This window comes from Hippoglossus stenolepis, chromosome 21, assembly GCF_022539355.2.
Source record: "Hippoglossus stenolepis isolate QCI-W04-F060 chromosome 21, HSTE1.2, whole genome shotgun sequence".
In the NCBI taxonomy this organism is placed as follows: Eukaryota; Metazoa; Chordata; class Actinopteri; order Pleuronectiformes; family Pleuronectidae; genus Hippoglossus; species Hippoglossus stenolepis.
The window spans coordinates 14,431,206-14,446,424 of NC_061503.1; the positions used below are offsets into that span (position 1 = coordinate 14,431,206).

At 40.9% G+C, this 15,219-nt stretch overlaps 1 protein-coding gene across 1 annotated transcript in view; it reads left to right on the plus strand.

The window, feature by feature from the left end:
* atrnl1b (attractin-like 1b) overlaps window positions 1-15,219 on the plus strand; it is a 54,467-nt gene that overhangs the window by 23,869 nt on the left and 15,379 nt on the right. Inside the window, exons 21-26 of the mRNA XM_035145556.2 lie at window positions 2,705-2,757; window positions 4,159-4,253; window positions 4,412-4,490; window positions 6,463-6,620; window positions 10,228-10,289; window positions 14,045-14,123. Coding sequence (XP_035001447.2) covers window positions 2,705-2,757; window positions 4,159-4,253; window positions 4,412-4,490; window positions 6,463-6,620; window positions 10,228-10,289; window positions 14,045-14,123 — 526 coding nt within the window. The remainder of the gene's footprint in view (window positions 1-2,704; window positions 2,758-4,158; window positions 4,254-4,411; window positions 4,491-6,462; window positions 6,621-10,227; window positions 10,290-14,044; window positions 14,124-15,219) is intronic.

The following is a 15,219-nucleotide window of genomic DNA, read 5'->3' on the forward strand; positions in this document are numbered from 1 at the left end:
TAGTGCTCATTTGGATACGTACATTATTCAGGATTCTTCTCGTGCTGGAGGTAACGGGGGTTTAGCTCGGCGAGTGTGTGCACGCGCGTGCGCTCGCTCCGGCCCCCATATGTGTGATGGGCACTATAGGTTCATAGCGAATTCCTCCCACTCACGTGTGTTTGTGTCTGTGTGTGCATTCTGCCTGTTAAATCTCACAGAGTGCACTAGCACAGACAAAGGTTCAGGTTGAGTGTAGATCAAATTAAGATACAGTGCAGGGCTATTGCCTAGAGTTCAGATGTGTGCACACATGCATGTAGGTGTAGATTAAATTAAGATAAAGGGTAGAGGAGTTGCATTATACACTTCGTGTGTGTGTGTGTGTGTGTGTGTGTGTGTGTGTGTGTGTGTGTGTGTGTGTGTGTGTGTGTGTGTGTGTGTGTGTGTGTGTGTGTGTGTGTGTGTGTGTGTGTGTGTGTTTCTTTGCCATCTGTAAATGCCAGGAAGCTCAAACGCCCCAGGAGTGATGTTCTGTAAGGTTCAAAAAGCCATTGGCGCCATTACTCCTCCGTCCTTTGTACCGTGGTAAAAGAGCCCGTCCTCTCGTGTTTAACCTTAACAGGGATCTGGCTCTTCCCCAGCTCGGCGTCCTGCACCCATTAGATCGGCCGGCGTGCTGATGCTTGTCCTTCAGGATTCTCTGGTTAGATATCGTGCAGCAATAAAATCCACCATGATCAGATTAGTTGGTAATATTAATGCACGAGTATCTGGGAGGGGTGAGCAGCTCCAAGAAAATGGTATACAAGCGTTAAAGATATAATATGTAACAATTCTTCATTAAAACGTCTAAAAACGACAAAGACATATGTTAAACATTTCATTGACTATCTAAAACTATAAGGTCACGTTACAGTTTTACGAATTTTTATATTTATGATCAGATGTGTTCCTGCCCCAATCATTTCCCTGACGTTTTTTTGTGTAGAACCTTCACTGGTGATGGCGTCTGTCTCATGAGTCCAATTTTAGAAGCAGTTTCACCCCCCCCCGCCCCACTCCATCACTGTAACATCACTAACGGCCACCTCCTCCTCAGTGACATTCGTGCCTCTGTCGGTTTGCTCCTCCGCCGCTCCGTGTCCTCGCTGACTCCTCGACACCGCCTCTGATATTCTTCTTCTCGCAAGTCTAATTGGAAACTGTGAAAGAAAATCGGCGCGATAATAGATATCGTAATGTTTCTCCACCTTATTTATGGAGTTCCAGGGCACGTGTGATATTACTCAGCCTGTTTATTAGGTGAACGACAGCAGAGTGAAGATAAACGAGTACAGATCAGATCGTAAACAGTTAAAATGCATTGAGAGATACATTGAGCAGGAGATGGAGAACACTGCTGCCCAGTGCCTTATGTTCCTCCGCATAACAATGCTTTGGAAAGACACACTCACACACTTACCCTCAACAACAACAACAACAGTCCATGTTGACAAATTGTTTTCTTTGTCACAACTGAATTTAAAATGCAGACTATTTTGGCTGCAATACCACAGTGACACTCATGTAGGAAAACTGTGTGTACTGTTAAACTGCATTGGCTTGAGTAAATCGCACATGAAACACTAATCACAGGCAGTTTCTTTCATCCAAGTTATGAAATAACAATCTGAAACTATTTGTTGTTATATTTGCCATTTGTGAGGACTGTGGTGACATTCAAGTATGGGGCCATTATTTTAGAAATATTATTTTTGTGTGTTTATGGAACTTTCTCTCAATCCATGTGTGTCTAATCATACCTTTTTAAATGTGTAAAATAATCCACAAAAGTGTGCTGAGATTTTCAAATGTATATGTCTATTAAGAGTGTGTGTGAATGATTAAATTTGTAAACATGTACAAATTTCATTCCACATTTCCAGAGGCCTTAAAACTAGTTTTTCAACAAACCACAACGGGCAAGAGGCGAATGCAACCTTGTTATCGTCCAGTTTTCACACCATGTTTGCTCCTTTGTAAAATATCTAAGGAAGCATCTTGTATTTCAAAAGAAATTTGTAAAATTTATAGTATTTACAGTATATAGAGCTTTCGTAACCTTATCGACCACTCCAAGAGCTTTGCAGTGCAAGACACATTCACACAGAACTCCTGTACACAGCGCTTTTACTATTACACTCGTTCGCAGCCCTCAGGGGCAATTTGGGGCTCAGCATCTTGCTACTTAGGAATGCTGACTGGAGGAGCCAGGGATCGAACCACCGTCCTCCTGTTTAGTGAACGACCCGCTGTAACTCCTGACCCAACAATTTATCAAATCCAGCCCCCTTTTAAAAGAACTAATTTTGATTGGTGTTTTTTCTTAAATTGGATTCAACACCTCGATTTAAAACTATAGGACTGTTTTTCCGACTCCGTTTTCCTACAACGGATCAACTTGGTCCAATACTTTGAGTTGTTGCTCGGTGATCAGGTGGTTACGTCACTGTGTTGCTCTGATAAACAAAACTTTTCTCTTCCTCCCAAAAAATCCAATTAACTCAAACTATCAGATTATTTCCTCTTTGTCAGAAGTACGAGACTTGACGAGGAGCCAACAGCAGGAGCTAATGCGCTGGCACTCGGCGCACACCGCTCCCCGATAAGAGGCGTTCTTGCTCTCAATCTGTTAGCACTCGTCTTCATCTTGTTCTCTCCTCTCTGTTTTTCTTCCCTGCAGATGTGACTCAGAAAACCGTTACCTTGGCAATCCACTCAGAGGAACCTGTTACTGTGAGTAATTCTCCACTGGACAGCTACTTGCTGGAAAGACAGCTCATACACGTACACATGGACACACACACACACTCACACTCACACTCACACTCACCCCTCCTTGATTATTCTTGGCTATTCTCTCTCCGCCTTTCTTTCCGCCTCTCTCCGCTTCTCCACTACTTCCACTCTTCCGCTCAGGGCAGATGGAGCGTCTTAGCACTTTGGCACCAGGGGCGCTTGTTTCGGCGACAGAATGACTTGTCGTGAAAATGTCAAGTGCATCAGAAGGAGTGAGTGATTGAAGTAATCAAGGAGACGGAGGAGTAAAAAACTCTCCACTTGTCTTCTCACTCACCCAAATCGCCCGCCTACTCATTCATTCATTTAGGGAACTTGACTAAATGGCAGTTTCACTTGTCAAGTAACAGGAAAAAATCTATCAAAGCGAGCAATTTAATAAAAACTGCATAATGAAAAGAGGAAATAAAACATACATAAAGTCTGCCCCCGGTGTTGAGCTGGTCGCACATCTGCTCCTGTATTCCTGTGCATACTGTACGTGCCGGTGTTTGTGCTGTGTGTGTTTATTTTGCATGATGATGCCGTGTCCTTCACGGTGCTGCGGTACTTAGTGATTCGTTATCTGCTCTTCAACACTCTGCTACTGACAACACAGCCCCTGCCAAGGTTTTGTCCCCCTTTTTTTGAAATGCCATAGCCTGACACCAGGCTCGACGAGCGAAAGACGGCAAACTCAAAAGCCCGCAGCTTGTTTTAACCTCTGTGCGCCACTGGGACTCCTTCTTGAGCTCTGTCACACAGGACTGTAAACACGACGCTCCTCACACCATCCGAAAGGCCGCTGACCACGGATTAACATGCAGCACTCATTGTGACATTATCAAATGTCCTCACTGTGTGAAGTATTCGCCCTCTCGTTTTGAGCTTTGAGCAAATAACGCAGAATGCATTAAAGATGTTATACATTTTTTTTAATCTAAATATTAATTGTTTATAGATTCTTTATTTACATTTTGGGAAATTATGAATTTCTCTGTGACAATCTACCATTAATTAACAATGAAATACCTAATTAATCTTTGTAGGTAATTGCTTCAAGCTCTCCGTCATGGTCAGGTATTCGTACTTGTTGTCTGCTTGATGGGAAAATTGTACACCCCGATCGCAGTCACTGGATTTGATTACAGCCATTTTCATTTCACTTGACGGACTGTTGCTGTGAAGTTTCTCTTGATCACACATTTGTATTTGTATCTCATCACTTCGGGCTCTCAGGCTGGCAGCTCGGGTTTGTGTACACGCCCTCAGAGAGTTGCTTCTCCTTCTTGTGTGAGATGTATTCTCTGATAATCGGAGAAAGATACAACATCTTTTCCTGTCTGATTTTCTAAATAGACAATCTCCTGATCGACTACCAGTTCACCTTCAGTCTCATCCAAGAAGATGACAATCACTACACCGCCATTAACTTCATGGCCTCACCTGAGCAGGTAACAATTTTCACAAATCAAAGTTCTCTGTCCGGTAACAGAAGCAGCAACATCATAAATTGCTCTTCTGGTTTGAAGACGTGACGCGAGTGCAGCACTCTGTTAAATCTGCTGCTGCATTTAAGGTCTAAGGTGTTTTTCATGTTCTTCATCTACAGGCAAACAAGAACTTGGACATGTCCATTAATGCATCCAACAACTTCAACCTCAATATCACCTGGTCGGTGGGATCAACAGGTACTTTCACTCGATTTTACAATTTTAATTCTGTATTGCAGAACTGTCTTGCTCTGTTTTTCTCCTTCTGATATATTTCATCTATTGATTCCAGTCACAGTAAAGTAAGTTTAGTGTTAAACAAGTTCACGGATTTAACCTTTAACTCTAAACAAGACATTCTCTACCTGAGTTGTAAATTCACTCATTAGACCAAATAATCAAACATTTTATTCTACACCTAAAAATTACCTAAGTCACAAATGTTATTTGGGATTGAAATCATAAGGTGTCAACTTGAGGTAATTGTCTCAACACTGAAGTCACTTTTGGAACAATTGCACCAAAATACCCAGAATATGTTTTCTAACATTGAAAGGTCACCGAGCAGGGATTCACACCCACAACTCCACTGCATAATTTTCCATTTCCACATAAAATCAAATGCTAGTAATTTAGCCCAAGCATCTTTAGGAAGTAATTTTCATCCACACAGATTTATTTGCACAGACCAGTCAGACATAGTCTCAGACTGATTAGATATACTGTGCATATTTATTGTCGTCTTTATGCAAAATTATTGTGAATCTAATCACCTACTTCCACAATACTCATTGAAATACTGATAAAAGCCATTCAGGGTTTAGAAATCGAGTTTGTTCTGTAGAAAATTTGCTTTAGCACCTTCTTTGTTTTGTGTTAATTAAAGTCGTCATTAAGTCAGTAGGTATAACAGGACCTGTAACGCAGCCTCTCCTGGTAGTGAGTCCTGTGTCACTGTTGAGTGGATATTATAGGTTCCCTGAGAACAGACACCCAAGGACACTGCAGTGGTCCAGTGCCACTGTTTATCACGTTCCCTCCCTTCCCTCTCAAGTCATCTGCCACTTTCTCCGTGCCCCCAACCACACACAGACATTTTCCAACCACTAAAACACTCTAAACTCTCCTGCGCCTCTCCGTCACCTTAACCTTTGCGGCGCACCATCATTAATATTTGAAGCCGGGTCCCCTTTACCCGCAAAAGGATATTGTGTCTCAGAAGGAACGGGAGCCTCTTCACAATTGAGGAGAGCGTGCGGCGCCTTTGGGTGGGTGGGTGGGTGGGTGGGGGGGTGTGGAGGGTGATTTCAATTAAGATAAACACGCTCACATAGCCACACTCAAGCTGTCATTTTCACTTCTTTTGTTTCAGAGTTGTGGGTTGGAATGTCAATGTTGAGGACTCACTGACACGAGCAAGAATAAGAAATGACTTGAAACATTTAGGAAAATAAACTTTTTTTAAAGGGGTTTGCTCAGAAAATGTAATAGATTTATCTCAATATGGTTGTTAGGAATTGTATATTAACAAGACGCTCTTAAGGTTTGCTCCTAAATTTGACCATGTAGTATTTTATTCAGTGAAAATATCTTTTATTCTCTTAAATCTTGTTATCTAACGTCCCAGATATTACACATTTTAACTATCAACTCTTAACTGCACTCATGGAAATGGACACAAACAAGTGTTGTGGTAAACAGCTCGTCTTTGCAGCTTTTGCTCTTAAAGCCATCTGCCTTCTGTCCCAAATGCTAAATTCTTGGTGTCAAATAAACTAATGCACTAGCTCATAGTGTGTGATATGGATTCAAGTGATGAGTAAGTGCCAGTGTGACTCAGTCATGACCCTCCCCCGGACGGCCGCATTTCAGTTCCTCTCTCAAGCTGTGCCTCGCACATCCGTGTTCATTTAACAGTAGAATGGATCGTGTGTAATTATACAATAAAGCGTTACCGTTTTAGGTCAACTAAAAAGTGTGTTTAATGCACATCAGACTTAATAATAACTGGCCATGCGAGCTTCCCTGTTGTTTCAACTGGTTTGCTCAACCCATTAATGGATTCATAATAATACGTTGCAGCCGATCCGGTGTGATTTCTGCTCAGAATGTGCAGTAGGTGAGCTCAACGGGCAGTGTGCTGAACATATGGACTCTTTTGCCTCAACAGCCGGAACCATTTCTGGAGAAGAGGTGCCTATCGTGTCCAAAACCAACATCAAGGAATACAGAGACAGTTTCTCCTGTGAGAAGTTCACCTTCAGAAGCAACCCAAACATCACCTTCTATGTCTATGTCAGTAACTTCTCATGGCCCATCAAGATCCAGGTAAGAACTGAGCCTCTGACCTTCAAATGACTCGTATGGAGCCGATAACACAGGGATCAAGTTGTTTCTGTCTCATGTGTTATTACGGATTTCTCACTACATGTACAGTCTTCAAAACAGATCCCATTTTATAAACTAGATGGATATTCTTTATCTCCATATGCCATTTACATATATTGAGGTCAGACACATGTTATTAAAGTAGAAAAACAATTCCTGGATTCGCCCCTTCAATCAAATCTGCTCCAAAACTTAACGGGTTCTTTCCTGACCCACACCCCCACCCTTCCATCAAGTTTCAATAAAATCAGTCCAGTAGTTTTTGTGTAATCCTGCTAACAGACAGAAAAACGGCGATGAAAACCTAAACTCCTTGGTGGATGTAACAATGGGTCCCAGTTCTACACATAAAGAGAGCGGGGGGCAGCCATCTTTGCAGATGCAGAGCTCTGTTGTTGCTCAGGGTGATTTCAAGTGCACTTTATTCTAATTACAGGTTTAATGACCGATGGTTAGCATGGAGAGGTGCACAGCTGTTTTTTAGCAGGCAGAAGCAAGCACCGTTTAACCTTTTCTAGTCCCGCTGAAAGGAGGAAATCAAGGTTTTGATGTGGTGGATGGATGGGGGGATTATGAACACTGTGAGAAATAAATGCCATATGCTGTTTTAGATTTGCAGGAAAACAATTAATCTGTTGTCAGGAAAACCCTGGGTAAGGCAATAAAAATAAATGGGGCTTTAGGACACACAGCGCTAATGTCAGTGACTGCAACAAAATGACAGACTCAAAGCAACGTGCAGAGATTTCAAAACAAAATCACTGAGGTAATGGGAGGCGAGCAGGCTGCTACGCGTCAGAACTGTGACTTTGACAAAGCAAATTTAGTCTGTACTCATCTCCTCTCGTATATGCAGACAGGTTGATTAACGGCGATAACTGGCCGCAATTTAAGTAAACATCACTTTAGTTTATATTAATTCCAAAGGGTAAATAATAATTAATTTCTCAAACTTAGGATGTGTTTGGCACTTTGATAGATTCTTTAACTTCTGGATACATTCAACTCCAGTCACTGTCGCTGTCTAGTAATATAAGGTTTATCAAATGTGAAACAACCATGACACTAAGTTTTATATATCATGTTTAATAATTCATGAAAGTAATTTTAATTGTTAGTTGCAGCTCCACAAACACTTTTACTTCTTATAACAAGTTATATTTATATTTCCTTTTCACGTTCTCTTTTAAAGAAAATAAAAACCGATCCTTCAGTCTGTGTGCCTGCAACATTTCTAAAACTCCAGGTCTCAGCAAAAAGCAAAAAGCTTTTATTGAGAAATTTGATAGATGCAGTTATAATTTCTAATAACATCACAAAATAGCCTTTTTGCTAATTAGCCCGCTCCCACATATTGATTTTCACATTTGTGCCGTCCCATCCTTTCACATGGTAGATGCTCGGACCGTGTTGGGCTGATAGTGTCTGTGGGGGTCAGTCCATCTATGGAGGTGGCCTGGTAATAGTTTTCTATTAGATTACCTGGCCAGCAGTCTGTTATTTATTATGGAGCAGCCTGAGCTGTTAGAGCAAACAGCTCCTGTAACGGGATCAGGTCTCTACATGTTTGTCTTTATGATGCAGGGGTGAGAGCGTAGACACACAGATGAGATAAGGGCAGAATTCGAGGCCGAACCTGTGAACCTTTATATTTAATGCCCGAGAGATTAAAATGGATAACTGTGACATCATCACCTATCAGGATAATTGTTATCCAAGAGACTGCTCCGTGTGATAAAAGTCCACATGAAATAGAAGAACGTTCTCAACCGATGAGATCGATGAATAGAAATCAAATTAACCCCAGATATATTGCTTTGACCTCATCTTATGTGAAAAGCAGGGGCGGCCGACACTAAATAGAACGCTCCCACATGTTAAAAAGGAGCGAAACATCTGTGTATTGTGCTTTTTGAGTCACGTTAGCCATGTCAGTGAGCATTTCTTCTCAGATCAGTGATTCTCATTCTTTAAAAAAAGTCAAAGTGGGTTTGTGAAGGTGATGAAGTCCAGTGAAGACTCAATCCTGCTGCACAACCTTAAAGATATAATATGTAGAAATGTTCATTCTTCATTCTAGACCTATGTATTATATTTTGTTGACTTGTGTACTTGCATTATCCAAAGTGTTTCCAACAATGTTCAAAACCCAGAACAGGAAGTTTCTGTGTAATTCCGTCATATCTGCTCGCCAGTTTTTTCTTTTCTGCCACTGTTTGGATTGGTCACTCGTAATGAAGGATTATTCATTTGCCGTTTCCAGCGTAACATGAATAAAACTTTAATAAGTTACCTCATCATTCAACGTGATTTTCTCCCGAGTCGCGTGATTTTCATCAGCAGTCGTGCAGAAGATAAGAACTCTAACAATCCCGGCGCTATTCCATGGGTCTTTAGTTACTGTTTTGACTGAGAGACCCCTAGAGGACACCATATTCAACTCTGGCTTATCACTTACATATGATGAATGTATTCAAAAGAGGAAAGTCTTATTGCATAAATAAATCATGACCTCTGCCGTTGTTTCAGCGCGACATCGGCTGAATCTTTCCTCTTTTCAAAAGTTGTGCCTCCAACGCCCCAAACACGACGCAAATAATCCACTTCAGAGAGCACAGCTTGTACCCAGCTACCCTTTGTGGTATCAATCAGAGGAGACTGAACACTGCAGCGGATGACGTTGTGTTTGTGCGTCTGAATGCTCTCAGGGCTTAATGCCTTCAAAGCATCCACAGCAGATAATGACGTGTCACTATGATGAGGCCCATCAGATATGATTTAGCTGCCAGGAGTGTGTGTAATAGCTCATTTAATGAAAGTAAAATAGATTTCTCAACCACTTCATAGACGTATACCAGATTTACGCCATTCGTTTTTCGCAGATAAGCTGATTTGAAGCTCAGTGGTAGTGTTTAGATTAATCTGTCCTGCAATTATATCGGATTGGGATTCTTTCACTGTAGCTACTGTTTTTTTTAACTTTTTAACTGGAGCTATAAACAAGAACTTAATTAAAATCGACAGGAATCAATTACTGCTTTTTCATCTGTCCTTGGATTAGAATAAAATGAACTGGGTCAACCTTTAATTCTCACTAAAGCCATCCAGATCATTTTCAAACTTATTAAAATCAATTCACTTTCAGTTTTGTATAGTTTGCAAACAGACGACTTTCTGCCGTTTCACTGCATTTCTTTTTACACCGGCAGAAGCTCTAATGGAAGATCCTCCTGATAATCTTGCCGGTGACCTTTCATTAAGTCCACTTGGCTCTTCTAGCAGACCTGACCTGTCCACACCATATCACGTTAACCCCATCATAATGTTACTGGTCAACTGGGAGAGCTCAGTTATTACATGAGGCACAAATATCCAAGGATGAACCTTGGGCTGTAAATATAGATGGACAACTGTCGGTTCCCCAAAGTGAAGCTGCAGTATAGTTCATTAATCCCTCCTCCTCCACGTTAGTGGATGGGACCAAACTAAAAAGTCAACATTCTAGTTTTTTTTAATATTACGTCTTTCTCTCCTTTCTCTCCAATAGATCGCCTTCTCCCAACACAACAGTATCATGGACCTGGTCCAGTTCTTTGTGACATTTTTCAGGTAAGTGCATAAAACATTTATACAACTGAGAAATTCACACAGTCAAGAGGCCACAATCCAGAATTTGATCCACCTCCCTCTTCATTCTCCGCTTGTCTCTCGGGGCTTATTGAGTTACTTGAGCCTGCTGGACCAGTTCTGCTAACCAGAGTACATGTAAATGCTTCTTGTCTCTTCAAGGTAGTGATTTCCCTTTTTCTTCAAGCTGCGAATGAACTGCCAGTAACCATTTATATAGGTGCATATTGCTCTACAAGTAGCATCCAAAGAGAAGGCGTGGGCGAGCGAGAGTATGATGGCTCTTAATGATTTTTCATCCTCTGAGCAGCGATGGAAATCATTCTCTCATTCACATGTTTAAAATGAGTCAATTAAGCTGTCTGAAAAGCACAGCGGAGTCTGAGTAAATTTAGAGGATGCAAGTATAATTGAAAGATGTATGCTTTAAGTTAGATGCTGGCACACTGGAATGGATTAATTGAAGCCAACCCCTCTGAAAGGATCTGCCTCACAATGCCTGTAATTCTGTTGTATAAGCATGTTTTAATCATACCAGAGTGCCGGTGTTAAATTGGCTTATTCTCCATGTTTTACCTCACCCGCACATTCAAAAGAATTAACCATAAAAAGACGCAGTAGGTGAGAAATTAACAATTTGGCATCATGATAATTTCTACAGTTCCATAATCCACAATGCTCTTCTTGCAACAAGTCATAAAATAATGAAGAATGTGCTTTTATTTGCATGAATATCAAACTATGAAGCTGGTTGTGCTTAGATTTGGAAACGAGACACAAGAACAAATCACTTGTGGATCTTTTTTTTTTTTTTATAACTTCTCCTCCGTGAATTGTTTTTAATCATTAAGCCGATGTCAGTTTGAGAGACAATAGTTTTTCCTACATACCCTGACATAAGCCACGGTGCTGTGTGTGCCTGTGTATCTGTGTGGGTTCATCTCATTTCAAGGTGTGCTGCCCGGAGTAGCTGATGGACTCACATTATCTGCGTAGGTGTCAGGGGAAGGAATTGAAGACAGTCTTTGCCCGAGGCACCTGCCCATCATTGCCCAGTCCACAATAACTTTCCCGCAAAGCTGTCACACACTCGGTTATCGTCTGCCTGCATCTGATCAAATTACCGTTGAACAGCCCAAATCAGGAATTCTTGCAGGGAAAGGGGAGAGAGAGAGAGAGAGGTTGTTTTTTTGCTAAAATGTGGGAACCATTTTTAGGTCACACCGCAGACATAGGACACAATATTTGATTGAGAGACACCAAAAGTTTTTCTTTTGGATATGACTTTTAGTTGTTTGTCCTTCTGAGAATTTATTTGATTTCAATTGATTGAATTCTGATACTTTCTAAATTCAAGGGACATGAATCCCAGCTTTGTCTTTAGCCTTTTTCCATTTATGTGCTTCATTAGCATTCACTGTATCTTTCGCTTCTTTTGTTTTTTCCCCATTGTCGTGCAGGTTATACAAATTTTCCGGAGTCTTTGTCTGTTGTCCTTGTCGTCCGGTTCTCACTGACCCATAAACTCAGGGAAAAAGGGCCCTGATGCATTCACAAGCAGTTGTGTGTCAACGTGTGTGTGTTTGTGCGTGTGGGAGGTTTGAGGAGGGATGAACCTGCAGGAAACATAATCAGCCTGATGACAAAATGTCAAATCACCCCACAGGGTTTCGAGACCTTCTTGTGCGAGAGATAGAGGGAGAAGAAATGACGGCACGATTGAGAGCAAGCTCGTTTTCTTTTGTGTGTTTAGTCAAACATTGGTTCACCTTTTTTTTTTACACGTTTTCAGACACCAAGTATTTTTCCTCTTTTCCACGTTGCTTCACATTAACTTGCACGTGCTGCTTGAAGTTGTAATGTAGTTAGATTATGATTCTTGCTGTGCTATATAAACCCCAGGGTCTAATTTATATTAGTTTACGAAATCGGTTTCATTCCAATCACAACTGTGTGTGTGTTTTATTGCGATGAATTTACAACGTTTATGTGAAAGCATGTGCAGCACATTTACTTTTTTAAATCAATTCTTAACATGTCTTCTTTATCTTATGCAGCAGCTTCCGTTAGATTTTTACAGAGCTTCTTTTGGAACGTTGCTTTATTCTGAACAGTCTGTGGAAAGCAGTTATAGATGTTATTGATTGTTTTTCTGTGGTGATAACTTCCACCCACTGTTCCCTCGATCTACGAAGCTCATATTTGTATTAACTTGTAGAGAACCGGAGCTTCTGTTTGTAAATGTGTATTTTTGTCCTTTAACGCCCTTGGGAGCGAGAAGATGAATGAATATGTGACTAGTCACAGCAGAAAAAGAAGCAGCAGCAAAGGAGATTTAAGCTCCAAACATCAGTCTGGGGATTTTTCACTTCTGTGCCCACCCTCACCTTCATCCCCCCCCCCATCCCTAAAAGAATGAAATTCTGCGTCTGATGACGATGCTTTTATCCCACGTCCCCTTTTAAGGTTCTTTTGAACTCGTCACCTCTTTGCTTCAATCATGCGCTCACGAGAAGCTGCCGTTCCTAAGTGTTATCACGTTCCTCTCAGGCCTTATCGCCTTCTCCAAAGATCCCGGTGAATGGATCAATCAGGTGCGGCAGGCGAAAGCTGAAAGGCTGCTCCGGTTTAAAATATCAAACAAGTGGGGCCATGAAATCAGAGCTAGTCACACGTCTCTGCTGAAATGTAGATCTTGGAGCAGTCTCCCCCTTTTTTAGAACGTGGCACGTCCCAGAAGACGAGGGCTCACTGGTCATGTTACAGTGTGTGTTTCACATCCTTGTAGGATTGTTCCTGGGCACAAGGAACAGAGTCATCCTCCCCTGTGACACAGTGAGGAATGATTAATTACAAGGAAATGACAAAAGACACTGTTTTATTTTTAGTTTAAAGCGTTTTATTAAAGGTTTTTTCTTTTCAAATTTGAGCTTTTTGAGGATTTTGTAAGCTGTCGCCACTATTTGACCTTTAATTTTTTCCCTTGATATTTTTCTTTGCTCGTAATGCATTAATATCAAACTGGCTTAATTTACTACGGATGTCATAAGCTTTTCTGATCCGGAATTAATTAAATGTCTGATAAAACAGCTGCCATTTCCAGTAACTTGTTCAAGTTCCACATGTTGCTCTGACAAGCTCTTAAACAAAAGTACAGAATGCCTCTTTAGCACATAAAACCTTCACAGTCTCATCCGTCACCAGGATAATGAAGTGGAAGCTCTCGATCAGTCATAGTTTTCTGTCCCAGCAGCGCTCGGGCTTTGCTGGATTTCCTTTGACTAATGATTGTACTGTTGGGTTATTAATTGAGGTAATCGGCCAAAAATATTCCATCTTCTGAGAAAGGAATGTGTTAACTCTTCATATCATCTCCCCTGTTTTGTCATATCTTTAAAGTGAGAAGGAATCTTTGAATATTTAAATACAAATTGTTTCATTTTTAGTTATTTTAATATATTCAAGAAGGGGGAACAATACACAAAGATGTAAACATTGATTCTAATGAAATGGCTTCTCAACACCAGACCCATGTGGAAACAATCCAACTGCTTTTATTTTGTTAAACGTGTTCTCTTTTTCTTACAGGAGAATTTACAATGTTGAGATAAAAACATTTTCCTGAGTTAATGAATTGAAGCTGTTTTAAAGGATGCGATGCAAAGATTACATTATAATATGAAAGTCTCACAGGTTTGGCTCTTGGTTTTCATTTTGTCTCCCATCTTTCCTTCCAGTTGCTTTCTGTCGCTCCTCCTGGTGGCAGCGGTTGTGTGGAAGATCAAACAGACCTGCTGGGCGTCACGACGGAGAGAAGTAAGTCCCTCGAATATCTGCTGCTCACATGGGAGATGCTGTGCAAGAATTAATTCACCTCCAATTACCCCTTTGGAGAAAGTGTCTCTATCCGAAAACATGAGCACTTATCATCCCTAATCCTTTGTCTTTGTAACATTTCATTCAAAGAACACACTTCTGAATTAGTTTTGCAGGGTCCAGTGTATTTTGTGTTATGTTGTGTTGCAGCCAAAGTTCTAAATCATCAGTCTTTGCGGACATAAAAAATATGATTTATGTTTAGATTTAGCCTTTTATTTGATGGTAAGGAGGTAAGCAGGAAGCAAGGTTGTCTGTTCTAGTCCTGGACGCTGAGGTTATCCATGGTTATCTGGTTATTTATAAACTGTAACTGTGCACCAGGACCAATGTTTTTGATTGACAACCAAAGATGTTAGCGAGTTTGCAACTAGGGCCTCAAAGCAAACACTTGAGTCGCCATCCAAACAGATTGGAAAGACAAAGATCAGATGAGATCAACTGGCGTCTGACCTTTAATTTGGTGCAGGGGAAAAGCTAATGTTGATGAGAGCCGTGTTTTACAGAAAAGGTACATTTCTGCTGTTTCAGTCTTTGAGTTTCAACTTTAAAACCATCATCAGGATCAGTTTTTTTGGAAAACATCAGCTAATAACTAGCAGGTAGGTCAGCTGATTACTCCGATGTGAACATCTTTATTTCTTATATGATTTTAGAGAGGGTTTGTATCTGCTAATGGAAAAAACACTCAAGACGTGTGAAGAGTTAGGACTTGATGATTTATTCAATCAGAAAATGCAGGAGTGAATATTGTTGAAAGTAAAGATGATAATACAGATGAATTGTGGGATTTAATTAAGTGGACTCGGAGGAGACGGGTAGACGGAAGCGAGTAGAGATACCGTGAATGACTTGGGGAGGGGGGGTAGGGAAACATTAGTATTCAGTGATGGTGTGAAAGATGGGGCTGAGAAAAGACGAGGATGAAAAGGGGTGAACGATGAGATGATTGGCAGTAGAAATTAAAGAAGAGGGTGAGAAAGATGCCGTGCAGGAAATTGAGGAGGGGAGAAAACGTATATGCAAATTCCCGCGA